The sequence below is a fragment of the Natrix helvetica genome (assembly GCF_964273705.1).
Source record: "Natrix helvetica genome assembly, chromosome: Z".
NCBI classification, from domain to species: Eukaryota; Metazoa; Chordata; class Lepidosauria; order Squamata; family Natricidae; genus Natrix; species Natrix helvetica.
The window spans coordinates 90438907-90458921 of record NC_138554.1 but is presented as its reverse complement, the minus strand read 5'-3'; the positions used below and the strand labels follow the sequence as shown (position 1 = coordinate 90458921).

Genomic DNA, 20015 nt, shown 5'->3' with positions numbered 1-20015 from the left:
AATTTGACTTTTTTTCAAGTTTTCATTTTTAAGCCAAATGGTTTTCCTGCTCCGTACAGTTCTTCTATGTGTCTTTGTACCTTTTCTGGATCTTGTGAGAAGAGAACAACACCATCTGCAAATCTTAAATGATTTAAATAGGCTCCATTGATTTTTATTCCATCTTTTGCCAGTCTAGTTTGCAAAATACTTCATCAAGGCAGGCTGAGAAAAGATTAGAAGATATTGCCTTTCCTTGACATATACCTCATTCTACGTTGGTTTCTACTTTAAGATCATTAAGGCAAATTGTTGCCATTGTTTTTTATATTGATTTTAGTAAGTTTAAGCAGTGTCTATTCCTTGTTTGAACAATGCCTTAATTATTGCTTGCTGGAATATCGAGTCAAACACCTTTTCATAGTCAATGAAAGTCATTCACAGAGACTTACTTATTGTGCCTTTCATTACTTGAACAACCTGGATGTTATCCATTTTGCTATAACCACTTCTGAACCCTGCCTGCTCCTTTCACTACGCATCATTAATGTTCTCAGTATCCTTTTTGCTATTGTTTGTTGAAAACCTTGTAGATGACTGAAAGAAAGCTTATTGGGCAATAATTCTTTAATCATCTTGGGCCCTTTTCACTTGAGCATGCGCTGGGTATTTTTTCTTCTCTGAGGATTCTCTAGTATAGTTTTGCTAGTATCTTGTGTAAAGTGTGGCTACCAGGTTTTAGCACTTCAACCATAACACAGTCGTTGCCATTTTATTTTATACCATTTGATACTTCCTCCACTAGGTCCTTCTGCCAACCTAGCTGTTTGAAAGCATGTAAAAATGCAAGTAGAAAAATAGGAAACACTTTTGGTGGGAAGGTAACAGCGACCCGTATGCCTTCGGCGTTTAGTCATGCCGGCCACATGACAACAGAGACGTCTTTGGACAGTGCTGGCTCTTTGGCTTTGAAACGGAGATGAGCATCGCCCCCTAGAGTCGGGAACCACTAACATGTATGTGCAAGGAGAACCTTTACCTTTACCACTAGGTCACTGATAATATAGCTTTATAAATTCTTTCAAAAGTTCTTACACTTTCTCAGTGGTGAAAATTTATCGATCTTGCTTATACCCACAGGTCTGTAGAGAGAAATTGTTTAGGGTCTCAAAAGGGATTGTCAAATGTAAATAGAAATACCTAAACTGTTCAATTTACTGTTTATTTCTTTGTCTGGCATTATGAATTATTGCTTGCATTTTCTTTATTTTTTATCCCCCCCCCCCAACCTACAGCTGACTTTTTAAAACAGAAGCTAATTAATTAAGAGCACTTTTCAAAAATGTGTTTGAAAATTCAGTTCAGTGGTGGGTTACGGATCCCAGTGCAGCGGGGCCCGGTGTCCACCACATGAACATGTGCAGCACGCGCACATGCGTCCTTACCTCCTGTGACACTTCACGAGGCCTCCACGATGCTCCAGCTGCTCGGTGGAACGTCACATAGGCGCTGTATGCTTCATCCGCGTGTGCAGAAGCGCCGAAGAGCTCAAATACCGGTAAGGAGCATGGGCGGGCCTTCTGGAGCACCATACTGGAATGGTACCCAGTGCTCCCAGCAGGCATCAGTATGCCCAAACCGGGGTGTACCAGTTGTAACCCACCACTGATTCAGTTGTATGAAAAGTGTATTGCTGTAGCAATAACTATATTTCTTGTATGTTGATGAAGATTCTGCCATCTAGGTAGAATTGTCTGGAAGTTGAATCATGGCAACTGAACTTATTTTCTTGTTAGTTTGAAATGCTTTGTTCCTTATCCAAGTAGCTGCTATAGTTTGATTAGGGTTAGGATTAGGAAGAATCTGAGCAGGCAGAGAATCATTGAAATGTACCAACTACTAAAATCCTTACAGGTTATTAAGTGTGACCACCCTGGTGAACCTCTGAATTGGTTTTAACTTTCTTGAGTACTGAATAGGGAGAAGCATAAAAAATGGGTGATGGATTGTGTCTGAGGCTTTCACTTCTTCTTTTTTTAATAACAAAAGTTTTATTGTTTTTTTTTTCAAATATTTTGGGGAAAAGGGTACATAAATGTGGGAAAAATTTTTTGACAGCTACATCATACGGAAGGTGGTACTTCCCCGGAATCTTGCATCTCTTTCATATTTTATATATATCAAAATATCATTGTTACATTCATATTAGCAGTTATTTTACTCAATTCTTTGACATCTTCAACCATACTTTATATCACTTCTACATTTCATTATATTAGCAAATGTGATATGTTTTTAATTCATTTCTGTGACCTAAGTTTCATTGCTGTTTCCTCTCCCCTGTCTGTTGGCTGAGCCAAGGCTCCTCCCCTCTTCATGTCTTGTGTGCCATCTCTTGTTTCACCTAGGAGGTCCTTATGTTTTCCCATGAAGGCTTCTGCCTCCACCACTGTGTTAATTCTCACTCTACCCCCCTCCCAAAAAATCAACAAGCCTTCTGGAATTAACCACCGAAACCAGATATTTTTTTCATATAACTTTTTAGTTAGAAAGAAGAATCTCTTCCTCTTATCTCTTATTCTTTTTGGTATCTGTTTCAGAATGGTTATTTCTTTGTCCTTATATCTTAGAGGTTCCCCCCTTTGAACTCCTAGAATCTCATCTCTTGTAGTCTTTCTAAAAAACTTAACATGTACCTCCCTTGGAACATTGTGTATTCTAGCATATGCTGAATTGATTCTATATATCAGGTCAATATCCCACCCTAGCTGCTGTTTATCTCTTTTAATATAATCTGCTAGCATTGTTATCATGGTCTCTCTTATGTCTTCACCCTCTGTTTCAGGTATATTTTAAAATCTAAGAAAAAGAGACATCCTTTCAAATTCCATTAATTCCATTAATTCCATGTAACTCTCAAATCCAACATTTTTTTTGTAAAGCCTTCATCTCTTCTCCCACCCCCACAGCACCCTCCTCCAGAGCATTTATTTTTTGACTATTTTGTAAAGTCTGTTGTTGATTCTGTCTGAGTTCTTCCTTTAAGTCCACCAGCTGCTTTTTTATTTCATCCTGTCCCTTTAAGAGTGTCTGAAACATTTGGTGGAACTTTTCTTGAGACTGCTGTTCCCCCTCGGGAGCTTTTGGTTGCAAAAAAGAGGTTAATTGCGATTGCGGGGGAACCGGGCTTGAGACAGCAGAAGATGGAGCCGAAGCTGGCTTGGGTGGAGGCTTTTTTGCAGGCATTTCAAAGTTCAAAAAAAGTTATAGGTCTAAGCAGAAAAGATGGCGTCTGTAGGAGCGTGCTGTCAGGGGGGGCCAAGAGACAGGCAAAGTCCAGTGTGGGATATCGATCTTCAATACGGCTCCCCTCTGGTTAGGGTCAATTTTTCCCAATCCAAGGAAGAGTTGTACAAGGAGATTCCTCTAGGGTTCACCCGGGTTTTATAATTCCAGCCCAAAAAGTTTTTCAGAGACTACAGTTCATTTGTAACGACAACAGAAACGGGGGAAGAAACGCCATTTTGGCTCAGCCTTCCCCAGGGATCGGAGAACAGTCATTTAGAAAGTTTCCATTCATAGCTTTTTAGGTCAGCTCACTTTCTTTCTTCCACAATTGTTAAAAAGGGTCATTACCCCATCGCTTGAAAGAAGTGAATATCAAAGGTTTTTTTCCCCCAATTCTCCCTCTCTTCTCCGAGCGAGAGAGATCGTGTAGAGCCGCTTTTCCGAGAAGGGGGGGGGGAGAACAAACCCCCCTCTCCAATCTTAACACTTCGCAAAGATCAAAGAGTCTTAAGGATACTGCTAATCCTCATTTACTTGGTTGTTCAAAGAAAGTAAAAAGAAAGACACCAGGGGGGGTTCCCCCCTCACTGCATTTCTGCTGTTGCCTTCAAGTGGAGCGTTTTCTTCCGATCTCCTCCGGACGAAAGCACGTGTGGCAGGCGCCCCCCCCAAAGCCTCCCAGTGCCTAGGGCAAAGCTGGCAGCCCCCCTGCAGCTGCCGCTGCTCCAGGGGGCTCCAGCAAGCCGCCCCCTCGGCAGGACGCCCCTACAAGGCATCCTGTGCCCCCCTGTAGATCAGGGGGGCCCCACCGGGACGGTGAGCAGCGGACAGCATGTCTGTCGTCCACAGAAACAGGAAGTAGAGCTGAGGCTTTCACTTCTATTGAGGGAAGGGGGGAAGTATATCTCTTGTACCAGTGGTAGGATTCAAAATGTTTTACTACCTGTTCTGTGGGCGTGGCTTGGTGAGCGTGGCAGGGAAGGATACTGTAAAATCTCCATTTCCTCCCAATCAGCTGGGACTCAGGAAGCAGGTGGAATAGATGGAAATGGGGCCAGTCAGAGGTGATATTTACTGATTCTTCGAACTACTCAAAATTTCTGCTACCAGGTTCTCTGGTCAGAGCCTGCTGAATACCACTTCTATCTTGTGCACTTTGGGGTCAAATTTTTATGACTCAGCCAAGCAATATATCAAAACCTTCACCAATACTGTGAATCTGCCCTTAATATGGTCAAAAGAATCAAGATGTATGTGTGGCTGAATAAAATCAGCCTGAAAAAAGAACTGGACAATCAGTAGGATTATGCTGAACAAAACCTTTAGAAAATTTTTATTGAATGTTCTAGAATAGAATTTACCTACAGGTAGCTCTGAGACTTTATTCTATATATCTTAACAGCTGCCAACACATGCCTATTGATATTCCAGTTCTCAAGATATAAGATAGCATTTGATAGACTTTGGCTTCTGTAGACAAAAGGAATGTGCTAATATTTGGAGAGACTCAGAATATTTAAAAGAATTTCACCTGGTTTATGCTAATGTTAACAAATGATAGCAGAACTTTTTCAAAATACAGTTTCCTCAGTTTTATTTCTTTCTAAGCCATACACAAGATATAGAAATGATGATCTCATCACCTATGTATAGCATAATTCGAATAGGTCCAATGACTTACAAAAGATGATGAAATTCTGGTCCTAGCAGAACTTGTGTCAATAGATATTATAAAATAATTAAAACAATTGTTGTCAGAGTGCACTTTCTTTTGGGATTACTAGGGCCACTCCTTGAAGGGCATAATGAAACTGCATGATATCAGAAACAGCATAACTGCAGGAAGAGAAAGTATGATTCTGCATAAAAACATCAGCCTAATGGCCGGATTTTTTTTTGCCGGCTTGAAGAATTTCTCTTGGATCAATCAGGGACTTTGCGATGTCCCTGAGATCAGCAGGACATATTCTTCCTGTTCACCATCTCTGCGGGATGGTTTAGGTCCGATTGGACCACCCAGTGGCAAAAGTATCACCTGCGGTCTCGGAGCATCGAGACTGCACGTCCGTATCATTGTGACGTTGGCTCCTCCACCAAATTTGATGCTTCTGAACTGGGCATGAGATGAGAATCTGGCATGAGATTTTTGCACGCTGTCCTCACATATTCCCATTCGTGTTGTGTGTCTCTATGACATGAATTGGAAAGGTCTTTCTTTTTGGACTCACATAATTCCTTTATCCGGAAAAAGTGGAAGGCTAAGTTTCATATGAGCAGGGAGTTTTTGTGGGTTCCAGGCTTTATGTTGGCATGATTTTTTATCTGTAAAACAGCTGATGTTCTAAGAAAAAGAGGCTACTTCTAATCATATCTTTTTTGAATCTGGTTTTTAGACTAGTTTAAAGATAAAAAATATGCTAGTTGTTTTGGCTAAGGATGTGCAGTGAATTGAATATATGTTTCTGTTTTTATGATCTCTTGGTAGCTTTCCATGACATTGACTATGGTAATGTTCATGATTATGTCCCCAAATAGGAAAGAAGGGCACCAGTTTATTATATCTGTAATCCAGAGATAGGCAGCTTTATGATATCAATATGCTCTGGATTACATCATTAATGATATAGGATTGGGGAACTGCAATCCAAAACATCTGGAGGTCAACAGATCTCTACTCCTATTTTAGTCATTCTCTACATAATTTAAAAAATAATAGCAGCAGATTTTCCTTTAGCCTATGCGTGTGCTGGCTAGCTGAGTTCAGCCTTTTATAAAGCCATTTCCCCTTTCCAAGGCTCCAGAGGCTTTATAGGAGCCTGGGGAGGAGGGAAACAGCCCCCCTCTCCTGAAGCTTCAGGAGCTTCCCTGAAGCCTCTGGAGTGGAAAAACCCAGCCCTCCGGGCAAACCAGAAGTTCAGGAACTGGTTTGCTCGTAGGGCCAGTTTATGGCCTCCGGAGCCTTCAGGGGCCTTCTGGAGGCTTCCCTGAAGGCTCTGGAGGATGAAAAATGACCCAACGGACAAACCAGAAGTCACTGGGGGGGGGTGTTTTCGCCCTCCCTCCTCCTCTAAAGCCTCTGGAGCCGGGGGAGGGCGAAAAAAGCATGAAAAAATGGGGGGCCGCGCCTGTCATGTGAGCATGCACACTGGGGGGGTCGCACATTATATTATAGGTGCGGCACACCCACGCACAACCCCCTGTGCTGCCCCCGCTTATGGCATGCGAGCCAAAAAAGGTTTGCCATCGCTGGCCTATGCTATTCTTCATCACATCATTTGATGAATAAATAAATATACTGAACATAAACATCCAAATATTAAATGCTGCCCATTAGTATAATTTAATACATAAATCTGGTTTCCTTTCTTTCCATATTTGAAAACAATTAAAATTGCTAAAAAGATAGGAATTGGGGCAAAGCAATTAAAAGGAAAAGCTGAGGCTTTAATGCTTGATGATAGAGTAGAATGAAGGCCAGGTGGGACTAGTTCTTTACTCATTCAACATAAGCGGTTTTGCTACTTAGAGTTTAGGTCTGTGAATGCAAACCTATGGCATGCGTGCCAGAAATGGCACACAGAGCCATCTCTCCAGGCACACCAGCCGCTGCCCGTTGATCTTTCAGGTTCTGGCACGCACATGTATGCTGGCCAACTGTTTTTTGCGCATGCGGGAGTGCTGGAAACCAGAAGAGCAGCTCCCTGGTGCACATACCAGAAACCAGAAGACCAGGTGATTGGCATACATTCATGCCCGGGAACTGCTTTTCCTGTTTCTGGCATTCACCCATGCGCTCCCATTTTGGCACTCGGTGCGAAAAAGTTCACCAACACTGGTTTAGGTGAATATTTCTTTCCTGATGAAATATAGGTTGTCAACAATCAAGCATAGCATAGATACTTAGATTATACAATAATACAATAGTAGAGTTGGAAGGGACCTTGGAGGTCTTCTAGTCCAACCCCCTGCCTAGGCAGGAAACCCTATACTGTTTCAGACAAATGGCTATCCAACATCTTCTTAAAGACTTCCAGTGTTGGGGCATTCACAACTTCTGGAGGCAAGCTGTTCCACTGATTAATTGTTCTAACTCTCAGGAAATTTCTCCTCAGTTCTAAGTTGCTTCTCTCCTTGATTAGTTTCCACCCATTGCTTCTTGTTCTACCCTCAGGTGCCTTGGAGAATAGTTTGACTCCCTCTTCTTTGTGGCAACCCCTGCCACCCCAGATTACTGTCACAGACATCCCTTGTTCCTGCCTTTCATTAGAAGTTATTCAGATGGTTTAAGAGTTTGCATTAGGCATGTACAGTTTTGCTCTTTGTCACCCTTAAAATTAATATTTGTTATCCAGATTAGGGACTACCATGCACCAAGTTCTAATATAATGTGATATCATAAACTTAAACAATATGCTTAGTTTCTTGATCCATGCAATTTTTGTCATTTACTATATACCCACTTGTTCTGGTTGAAATACTCATCTATAATCCCTTAAAAGTATTGAATATCCAGGGATATTCCTGGAAATACAAGCTTAGTTTTATTTTGGAGTTAAGGTTTTTAATTTTCTTTCTTTTGAATGCTTTTTTAAAAATCAGTTACATAATTAGAACAAACCCACTAAAATTAATGAGTTAAGTGTAAGTAATTTAATTCAGATTTTTTCCAAAAAAACATAAACATAAAATAGGAATATCCCAGAATGAAGCTAATTAATGAACTACTGTGTCCAAAATGGACACGCCAACATAGAATCATATCACAAGAAAATAAGATCTACTGTGGCTTTCAATTACATGACAGTTCTGTAAACTTTATAAATATTTAACTGTATTTTGATTTTGATTTCTTGTCTGTATCAAATTATCTTTGTAGATTTGTTGGCCCAGAATTTCTTATATAATGTCTAAGCATAGATGATCATGTGAAAGAGAGACAATTAACATTGTTATAGTTTTTTAAATTTCATGATGACCTAAAAATTAGATTAATATTATATTAGCTAAGTCTCTTTTCCAAACATTCCAGTTGGGACTTTTGTTTGTTTTGGTTAAAGTGGTTTCTTACAGGGCATGTTAGAAATAGCACACATAGAATAGATTATTTTTATTGATTCAAAGTTATTAGTTACATTTAACATATATTGTCCAATATACAGCAATTTGCCCTGCATTTTATTTAATATACCATGGGCTATTGATAACTAATTCTTCTATTAGTCTCCCTCTCATTATCACACATAACCATAGTACAATGAAACATGTTTATATACTCATAGTTGTTTATTCATCGACATGCCATATATACCATGTTATTATTTCCATATTGTAAACAGCTATATAACCAAAACACTGGACATAATATTTTACTCATCTCGCATATTTAAAAATATAATTATAATTTACACCTTATGATCCAGACTGGTAAATTGATAAATTAGTAAAATAAAATTGATATTTTATACATTAAATCTGCCTGTAATGAGAAACCTGAGGAGCTGAAATTGATGAAATTAATTTTAACTCACATCATTTCTGTCAGAAGACCATATACTGTTTGGTTCACCTGTGTGTTAAAAGTTTCCTCTAATACTTTCCATCATATCTGTTTTATCTAGAAAGAAAGAAGAAAGCATTTCTTGACATTCTTCTTAAAACTCAGGATTTTCTTCATATTTTTTTCTTAATTAATGATTATTTCTTCCATAATAGTGTTATTTTAAAACATTTGATGTGTCCATAATGATTTGAGAGTAGTGAGCACTAAAGAGGGCAAATGATGTCTCATAAGAGATTGATCAAGAATTTTATGACCTTATTTTATTTTTCGTTCATGTTTTGTTTGTTTGTCAGTACATATTTTAATAGTGTTTTACTACATAGCTTTCATGTGCTTTCTTCAGGACACTAGGAAACCCAAATTCAATTATGCGGTTTAGGGGATGCTGCATGGATAGCCTTGGTATTACTCTATAAATTGACTTTCTGAATCTCTATGCATTACCTTCTAGGGAAGACCTGATTTGTTCAGCTGTGAATTTATATATTTAGTTTATTGTTGTTAAATATATTGACATCATACTTATAATTTAATTGCATTGTTATATATTTCAAAGTATCACTTGTTATATTATGATAGATTGATTCATAATCTGATTCAAACATAATACTGTATATTGTGAGGACTTCTCCACAAATAGCAAGGTTTAGTATTTGACTTAAGTATTATTGTAATCTACTTTAATTAAGTCAAACAATCATCTATGATTTACTTTGCCTCTTGAAAATGTCATAAAAGTAACAAGTGGATTATATTTATTCATTTGACATACCTGAGAAGAAAATTCAGCCAACTCTCAAACATTGCTGAAAATATCAATGAATGTTTAAAACAAGTGTAATATGTAGCATATCTAAGGCTACTCTTGATATTTGCTCAAATTAAAAACTGAAAAATTAACTTAATTTGATGGTGTGTATTTAAAGAGCACATTGCATTTGACAATTCCAAAACATACTTTTTCTGTATTGTGCTAAGGCTGAAATTAATTGATTTCCATAATATTCTTGTTAAAAATATTTTTTGTATTGTTCCATCTATACAGTGAATGTGTATTAGCACTTAGCTGACAATAAAATTTGGAAACTAATTATAGCACCTAGATTTGATAACAATTAGAATAATGATGTTGCAACAATAATAACATCTGAAGGACAGTGAAGAAGATACATTCATGCGAGTATACAAGGAGTGCTTATTTAGTATTGCAGAGACAAAACTGGCCTACAGGAAAGAATCAATGAAGAACAGGGGCGGAAAAGGGAAGACAAAGTATTACATAGTATGTATATATATATGTATGTATGTGTATATATATGTATGTGTACATATATGTATGTATGTATGTATGTATGTATGTATGTATATATGTGTGTGTGTGTATCTGTATGTGTGTGTATACACACACACACACACACACTGTGTATGTGTGTATGTATGTATGTATGTATGTATGCATGCATGCATGTAGATAGATGATAGATAGATAGATAGATAGATAGATAGATAGATAGATGATAGATAGATAGATAGATAGATATAGATATAGATATAGATATATAGATATATAGATATATAGATATATAGATATATAGAACAGGCAAAGTGGATAATAAAAATATCTGGTTATGGCTAAAGCAGAGACAGTGGAGCTAATTCTGGCTGAACAAGACCAAATCTTAAAAACAAATGCATAGAATTGACAGCAACAGATAGTAAGGTGCCATCTCTACAAAGAAGCTGAACGACCAGGAGACCACTTGGTTAATACTTGGCCACAAGAACTCACAGACTGGCCACAAGATCACACAGACTGATTACAGACAACAGCACGACAAAGTAGCAACAATTGGAATTGTATTGGAAGATCTGCAAGAAACACCATTTTCCTGCAAGCAAGAACTGTTGGACTATAAAAATAGAGAAAATCATAGAACATGAAGAAGCTAAATTGCTTTTTAGAATTTAAACAGATAGGCATCTGCCATATTCTCCAGACTTAACAACTGTTGATAAGAAAGACAAAAAAAAAGTCTGGATAATGGACAGGGCAGGTACCTGGAGACAGCAGAATAGAAGAGAGAAAAACAGGAAAACATAACAAATATAAAGATCTGCCAATAGAATCACAATAGAAGGACTGGTATATAAATACTATTTCTTCAACACACTTGCAACTTAGAATGATTGCCAAACAAATGGTCATTAACCAAGAACTACATGTATTAGTTTTTGCTAATTTTTGTTTGGCCCAAATGCTAACCCATACAATATCTTAGTTTATAACTTAGCAATGTATGGTTTGCAACTCTTCCACTGATCACAAGCTTGCCTATAAATATGTTTCTTCAGTTGGTGAAATTGTTATTAAAAGCAGTTGCAGTGTTGTTTAAAGGACTAAATCTGTTTTGAATTATAACATTTATTATAGGATTTATATTCACCTGTAAGGTAATATAAAGTTGACCTCTTTCCTTCTCTTAAAAAGGTTTACATTTGAGTCTCTTGTGACATAACGTAGCTGAAAAAGATCTAAGAGGACTGTTTCTTTTATTTTAGCAACAAGAACAAGACCCCACAAATCTTTACATCTCAAACTTGCCCATGTCCATGGATGAGCAAGAGTTGGAGAATATGCTTAAACCTTTCGGACATGTCATTTCCACCAGAATATTAAGAGATGCAAATGGCGTCAGTAGAGGAGTTGGATTTGCCAGGTAAAAGGCTAATTTTTTTTATTAGTGTATTGGAATTTATTTACTTTTCTCTTTAGATTTATTTATTTGTGCATGGCAAGGCTATATTTACTATTGTTGAAAGGGTTTGCAATTATACAACATGCAAAATAATTCAAGTAACTAAAAGAAATTTATCTAAATGTATGAATACATCTTTTCCAGAAAATTGAAAAATCACTTCTTGAGAATAGTTTATTTTATTTAGTCAAATAATAGTAAAATAACTGGGTGTAATTAAATAGCAATTTAGTTTCAACATGAAGAGAAATAAACGTCATTCTTTCTGAAAACATATATATGATTATGCTAGATATTTCTTAATTTAAGATTGAAAAAAGTAGATAGGAAGAATGAATATAAATTTATTGTAAAATATAATGAATAAGTAATTCAATAAAACAGAAAAGTATCTTATAATTTTTGCCAATTGAAATGGGGTTTTCCAGGATCATAGTTGTCAGCCATTCAGTCGTGCTTGGCCTTTGGCTATGCTATGGATCAGCACTCTCCATGCCCCTCTGTCTCACACTTCAGATCCATCATGGTCATACCAGTGTTATCATTTATAGCACCTAGCCAGTGGGTGCTAGGTGGTCTCTTTTCCTTTTTTCACAGATCACTTCCAGCATCACTGATTTTTTTTTTTTTGAATGAGTCAGTTTTCATGATATGACCAAAGTATGACAGTCTCTATTTGGCAATCTTGGCTTCAAGTGATATTTTTGGTGAGGTTCATTCTAGGACTTCTTTGTTATTTTTGCAGTCCACGATATATGTAATAGTTAGTTCCAGCATCACAGTTCAAAGGCATCCACCCTTCTCCTATCTGCCTTTTTCACAATCCAAGTTTCACAGCCATTAATAGCAATTGGAAAAATTATTGTGTTAACTAATCTGCATTTGGTTGCGAGGCTGATGTTTTTATTCTTCCAGAAGTTATTCATGCCAGACATTGCACTTCTTCCAAGTGCTATATACCTTCTGATCTCAGATCTACATTCACCATTTCGGTCAATTTTCGAGGATTTCCTCTACATTTCCAGGGTACAAAAATTTTCAAGATATAAAAAATTAATTAGGGATAACACACACATCTGTACCAATCTGAGTGGCAGTTGTAGATTTTGTGGGTTAGAAGTGTTATATGCTGAAATTCCCAATACATCTTTTAAGTAAACCCCGGGGAATACAACTAGATTTAATGCAATATAAATAAGAGTGAGATATATCACTACTAAAGCACATTAGTAATAAAACATATATAAAATCAGCTTTGAAAACCATGGCATATTAGCTTCCTTTCTTTTTGTTGGTATTTTTTTCTTCAAAGTTGGCATTCAGAGGCAATATCAATATTCATAAAAATCTATTTTAAAATTAGTAAAGATGAGATAGTCTGGTTTAAAAAAATGTTCTGTACAACTTAGTACGACAGCATTAGATTAGGTAAATTGTAATGAATAAATGCATCCAGTTTCTCCCCAATTATTTGCTAGTTCTTCTAAATTTGTTATATATGGAACTCAGTATATTATTCTATACATATGTGTTAGTTTTCCTTACAGCATTTCTGAAATGTTCCACAATTTTCTTCTGATATATTATATATTGGAGAAGAGAAATAATGCCAGATGTTTATCTTTAGTTTTGATTCAGGTAAATTTAGATTTAATTTCATGATTTTTGCGACTATCTTAAGATTCAAGAATAATTCTGGAAAGAAGAAATAAGAATCAATTGAAAATCAACATAAAAAGCACTACCAATCAGACATTTTTTGTATGAATTCTGCCTTTACTTTCATTACAGAATAAAAATCACCCTGGATTTAAAAAATACTTTTTAAACAAACACCACATGGTAAGAAATATTTGATGTGGAGGGAAAAAGTTGACAGCTGATTCATTCATCTGTTTGTATGAAGCAGAATATTTACTTCATTATGGGTAATGTGAGCATCCCCTGTGCTAATTAGGTAGCATAAGTTAATAGGCAATGCAACTTTTTTCCTTGATATAAAAAAAGCAAACAGAAAATGTTGAGATAACATTGTCTGCATTCAAATGAATGAAGGATGCTCTTCTTCTTTTTATACAATTTAAGTTGCCTTACTAAAAATTTGCTAGCGGGAGATCTGGATTTAGAACATTAACTTGCATTTGGAAGCCAGGTTTTTCAACTGAAATCCATTTAACAGAATCTGGAGAAGATAGGGGGAGAGGAGGAGCCAAAGTCACGATGAAAGAATGTGTGATCTCAATGCTCTGAGATCGCAGTTGACACTTTTGCCACTGGGTGGTCCAAACAGAGCTAAACCCTCCCGCAGAAACGGTGAACAGGAAGAATACATGTTGCTGATCTCAGGGACATCGCAAAGTCCCTGATCATTCCAAGAGAAGTTCTTCAAGCCGGTGACAAAAAATCCAGCCATTTGGCTGATGAAGTCGGAGCGGCTCCAAAACAGAAGGATATGGAAAGAGAAAGTGTTTCCAGCTGGTGAGGAATTTTTACTGTTTTAAAAGTGACTGCCTATATAAAAAAAGTAAAATTAATTTAAATTGGAGAACAGGAGAAATAAGCAGTGGAATTAAATTTGGACTGGTTTTGGACAGTGGGTGATCTTACTTTTTAAACACTATCTTCATGGATGGAATTTATGCAAGCTTTTTAAAACGAATGGATTAAGTTTCCTTCTATTTTTTTTTCTTTTACTATTCTCTGTAATCTATGGACTAAAATTCTCCTCTTTCATTACTGTGGGTGTTTTTCTAACTCATTTAAGAATCGAAGTTTTTTTTTTAACTTGAAATACAAAAAAGATACAAAAAGAAATTGTAATATTGTAACACTGCTACTCGGAGGCCGGAGGTTTGTGTATTGGAAACGAAACACTTTTTTCACTGATTATCCTGGCTCAGCACCTCAAGGTCTCACAGCTTGTTTATAGAGAGTGATAAAAAGAAAAGCACCCAGATGTTTCTTTGAAGTATAGTTTTAACCAAAGAAAGGTGAAATGTTATTGTGATGCTTAATACTCTTAAAACCTTCGAAGCTAGAGCAGCAGTGTTTGTTAGCTGGAGATAATGGCACAATTTCAACAGCAGAAAGAAGTTTTAACTCTGCAAAAGATACTCTCAGAAATACAGAAATTATCAGATACACGTGAGAGGATAGAGAAGAAGTTGGAAGTTTTAGTGCATCTAACAGCAAAATATGATGAAGAAGTTTAAGATGCTAATCAAATGGAAAAAGTGGCGGTTAAAATCCTAAAAATCGAAGAGGAAAATGAATATAAAGAAATTAAAATTGCTGATATTTATGGTGATTGGTTTGTCTCTGAAAAGGGAAAGACTGGAATACTGAAAGAGGAATTAAATGGAGGGGAAACCTACTCCAGATGGAAAGATATAGAGGAAGAGAAAACAAAAGAATTTATGGATTTAAAGAGAGAAATTTTATTAGCAATATCATTGATAACATTACCGACAATCAAAGATAAGCTGATTAAGGAAACAGAAGAAGGGCATTGAAATTACATGAGAGATTTTATAAGCAAAGAGTTGCTAAGAGGAGTCCATACAAAGTTGATTTAGGAGATTATTAGAGGACTGACACCACAAATGGCAGAAGATATGAGACTGTTTTGCTACTGGAAAGATACAGGTTGATAGATGGAAGAGTATAATTTAAAACTAGCTAAACTTAGTGAAATTTAGTGACAATAGATATAGTTAAATATATAATTGATAATGATAATAATGTATACAATGTGTAGTGTTATGATAAGTAATAACGATACGAATATTGAATGGTACCCAAGAAAGGAAGATTAGAAACCCTTTTGGATTATATATAAAGGTTAATTAAAAAAAAGAATTAAGTTAGATTCAGTTAAGTCTTGATTATTAGGGGGGAATATGATATGATGCAGGATATAGTCAAATAAAGGAGGGATAATGATAATAATCTATATATATGTATGGGTACAACATAAGGAAATGGGATGTAAATTGTAAACAGTGATTTGGAAAGAAGGATTAGAAAACTTTGTTATTAAATATTATGCATGTTTAGCTAGAATAGGACATAAGGATTTAGTGTCATTGGAGGATTTTAGAAATAGTAAATGAAATGCCAGTATGTAGTTATGTATTAAATCTTGGTGTATTTTATGATGAAGGATTTTTAAACAATTATAGTCAAATGAAAATGGAGGTATGATGACGGTAACATGTATAAATATCTGAATTAAAATACTTGAGTTAATATGAATTATGCTTGATGATTGTGGAAGAGATGCACGAAAGTCTTTTATAACCAACTGATACACTTTCTACAGTATGTAAAGAAGGAAGATTTTATGTGTTGTGTTTGTTTTGAAAATAAAAAATAAAAAAGCTTTTATAAAAAAAGAATCTGGAGAAGATGACATATTATAATTTTCATAGAGAGTTTTTCTGTTTTCACATTAAGATTGAGGGCAAGCAATGCTGGAGATTTTTCTTCAAGATGTGTTTTTACGCTGTATAATATAACTATGTATCACATTCCAATGGATATACTATTTTTCTTCAGAGAGGAACTAGCTTTATCAGTAAAATAGTTAGGATAATTTTCCTTCTGTTTCTAGCAACAAAAAGAACAAAAGCCTCATTCAAACATTCAAAAATCACAATGCTGACTATATGAACATTTCCGTTATAATTGCCTGTCACCAACCTCATTCAAATAGCAAAATATTCCTTGTTCCCCAGGTGTGTGTTGTGTATAATTATCTGCAAGAAAAGAAGATATGACTCTGTAGTACAGTTGAATACATGCTTTTCTGCAAAAATCAAAAGTAAAGTATGGAATATTTTTATTTCCTTTCCTCATGTCATATATCTTAAATTAACCTCCCCAATGGCATTTTGTAGTAAACTCATATGGAAAACAGGAGAAATTGAAGGGAAATTCTGGCAATCATGCATTCACCAATTTTATTGCTACTGGATACACGATTTTACTAGTTATCCTGAAAGAGATATTAAATCAATCATTGTTTATTTTTATGATATCTCTTTACCTGTTCAGAAATAGTAGATTTTTAAAAAGATTGGTAAAAATTTTATTAAGAAATTACAACAATAAAAATAATAATAGAATAATGATAGTACAATAGAAAATTATGTGAATCACAGTGATCCTTCCAGTTTGGTCTTGTGTTTAAGGGACAGTCTGGAAAGCAGGAGACAAAACAGCATACAGGGGGGAGGTTCAAAAACCATGCACATGGACGACATAGGGGGGGTGGGCTCTCAAGAGCCTCACATGAACCCTGTCTGACAAACCAATTCCGAGATCCAATTGGATCAGAACCCCCACCCCCAGAGGGGGTGGCGAAGAGAACAGCGTCTTATCAGACCCAGGGGGAGGCAACAGAGCCCTCGCAAGTTGGAGATTTGTCTTTTGAATCAGAGTTGGGGTGACAGTCTATAATATTGCTGGCAAGGTGCTGACTTTAGTCAAAGCAAAAGGAACAGGAGGGTATGGAAGAGATGAAAGGCCGGTAATAAAATTTATCTAACCCACAGCCATAAATCAAACCTGGAAAAGGCAAAGAAATCTTGAGAACATAAATAATATTGATGGTCAGATCGGGACTTTTCCAAAACGAAAGAAAAGAAAAAGAAAAGAAAAGAAAAGAAAAGAAAAGAAAAGAAAGAAAGAAAGAAAGAAAGAAAGAAAGAAAGAAAGAAAGAAAGAAAGAAAGGGAAAATGGAGGGTTGAAACACCACCCCCCAAGTTATCTACTTGAAACAATTTCAGACAGAGAGGAAAAAGCAGAGAAATGACAAACCCACTCAAATATAAACTTTAAACTTGGTTTTGGATTTGAAAAAGAAACCAAACACTCTGAAAGATTTATTCTGTTTTAAATTTTTTCCAACTGATATATCTTAACTTTCCCCCAAAAAAAGAAGAAGAAGAAGAAGAAGAAGAACTTCTTCTTACTGATTACTGATAACCTAATTTCAACTGTGCGGGAAGTTTTAATTAACCAACTGCCATAAATCAGAACTTGGAAAGTAGGAGGCAAAGAGGAATACCCAAATATGGCTGATTGCAACCTTGTTCCAAGTAATATATTGTGAGCAGCTACAAGAAACCAGATCCGGTAAGGGAAAGAATAATAACAGAATAATAATGGAATCAAAAACTGGGAAATACGAAGGTTTTTGTTTTGTTTTGTTTTGCTTTTTTCTTCCTTCTCCTCCTTTTTTCGCTCGGCAAAAGATTAAGATGGCCCCAGCTTCTCTTCTTGAATTTAAGATGGACCAGAATGTAGAAATAAGATTTGTATAACTAACTGCAATTTTGGAGCTGGACATTAAGGTAGAATAAAAGACTAAGATGCCACTATCTTTTTTCCCCACAGCAGTTGAAGCAGATAAACTTAAAGTGGAACAGAACTCTGAAATATGAACGGCATAGCTGTATATTTAACTGTAACTTTGGAACTGGACATCATGGAAAACTGGGAATTTGAAGAACTATGTGAAATTATTAAAATATGCATAAATCAGTAAATTCAGTAAAATCAAGCCTAATTAGAATTCTGAATCCAGAGAAGCAGATAGCTAAAAAGAACTCAAAGAAGAAGGGGGGCAAGACATTGAAGGAGAAGAAGCGTAGGGAAATAAAAAGCAGACAAAAAACTGCTTTGGTCCCAGCAATGGTGTAGGGAAAATTGTGAAAAGGGGAAGTGTCCCAACAAAAGGGGGGGGGGAAAGTAGACAAAAGTGGTTTGGAGGCTGTTAGAGGCATAAGGAAAATTGAATCAGGACATTATGCCCCAACAAAGAAAAATGTAAAATATTCTTTTGATGGTGACTTGGGGAAATTTGAAGGGAGTGGATGTGTCAAAATAAAAAAAGAGAGAAGACAGGAATAGAGAAGTGAGACAAAAGACTTTGTGATTCACCTTTTTAACATGATAACTAAATTGAGTTGCAAATTGAGTGAATATGACAATAGAAGGACAACTAAGCATGGGTCAAAATTTATGAAACATGGACATATATAGAACCTTTAAGATGATGAACAAAGTGAGATGTTTACCGCTTGTTATTTTATATAATACATTAAGGGAAGTGTAACAAACATTGAACAGCGAAGATTGTCATCTAGAGACAATTAAGGGTAATCTAATCCAAGGTATAGAAAAATGGAGAGGGAACATGAAATATACCTACAATGGGAAACTATTATGACAAAAACACAGAATCACAAATTGGGGGCATGTAAGGATGTATAATTATATAAAGATAATGATGAGAATAGCTGGTAATTGTAACCAGGTCTACATCTCGACTAAAATTAGGTTGGGAGGGAGGTGTTAAAAGCACAATGACTATATATGTATTCTATTCTGTTATACCCTTTTTAAAGAAAAAAATAAATATATATAAATACCATCAACATAAAATGGAGCTTGCTCAGAAGCTGAAATACACCAAGTAAATGAGATGAAGAGTGGGAAGTAGAGGAGAAAGGTAAGGGAAGAAGAGAGGGATAGGAGAGAGGGCAAGGGGGGGAAAGGAGGAGAGAAATGAGGAGTGGTAAGGGGAGGAAGGAGAAGGAGAGAGGAAGGGGAAGTTGAGAAGGGAAGGATGAGAGGGAAGAAAGGAGGTATGGAGGGGGAGGAGAGAGGGAGAAGAAAGTGAGGGGAAAAGTACAAATATGGTGTATGGAGAGCAGCTCACCCTAGGAGCCATCCAGGCAGAAAGCCATTTTTTATGTTGCCTTTGTTACATTTGTGTTGCCTTTGTGCTGATAAATAGATAAAAGGAGACTAGTATAGATCTATTTCAAGCTATTTAGCTATCAGGCAGTTGTATTAGCCACTAAGCTAATATGCTAAGCTAATGTACCCCCTCACATATTTGGGCATACCAGGGGTTGTGACACAATACTTACCTATTTCCAAGGCTTAGCTGATAAAGGAGGAGAGCCTGTGGCTTAGTGGCTAATGACTGATATGTAATACAGCCCATGTTCGATTCCCAGTAAGGGTATGGCTAGCTGATGAGAGTTAAATAGCTTGAAATAGATCTATACTAGTCTCCCTTTATTTATTTATCAGCACAAAGGCAACACAAATGTAACAAAGGCAACATTAAAAAATGGCTATATATATAAGCAGAAAAAGCAACTGATATGCAATGAAGACTTATGTATGTATGCCAGTGGTGGGTTTCAACATTTTTAGAACCTATTCTGTAGGTGTGGCCTGTTTTGTGGGAGTGGCTCGGTGGTCATGTGACCAGGTGGGCATGGCCAAGTTTGAAAACATGGTGAAACTCACTTAACAATGCTCTTGCTTAGCAATCAAAATTTTGGGCTGAATTGTAATTCTAAATTTCCTTCCATCCATCCTTCCTTCCTTCCTTCTTGTGTCTCTCTCATCC

General features: G+C 36.3%; 1 protein-coding gene across 3 annotated transcripts in view; it reads left to right on the top strand.

The window, feature by feature from the left end:
- RBMS3 (RNA binding motif single stranded interacting protein 3) overlaps nucleotides 1–20015 on the top strand; it is a gene marked incomplete at its 3' end in the record, with an annotated part of 523098 nt that overhangs the window by 343978 nt on the left and 159105 nt on the right. For all 3 annotated transcript variants that reach the window (XR_014173613.1, XM_081933468.1, XM_081933469.1), the window contains exon 5: nucleotides 11387–11544. Coding sequence is in view for 2 of the 3 variants with exons in the window: in XM_081933468.1 (XP_081789594.1) it covers nucleotides 11387–11544 (158 nt within the window). The remainder of the gene's footprint in view (nucleotides 1–11386; nucleotides 11545–20015) is intronic.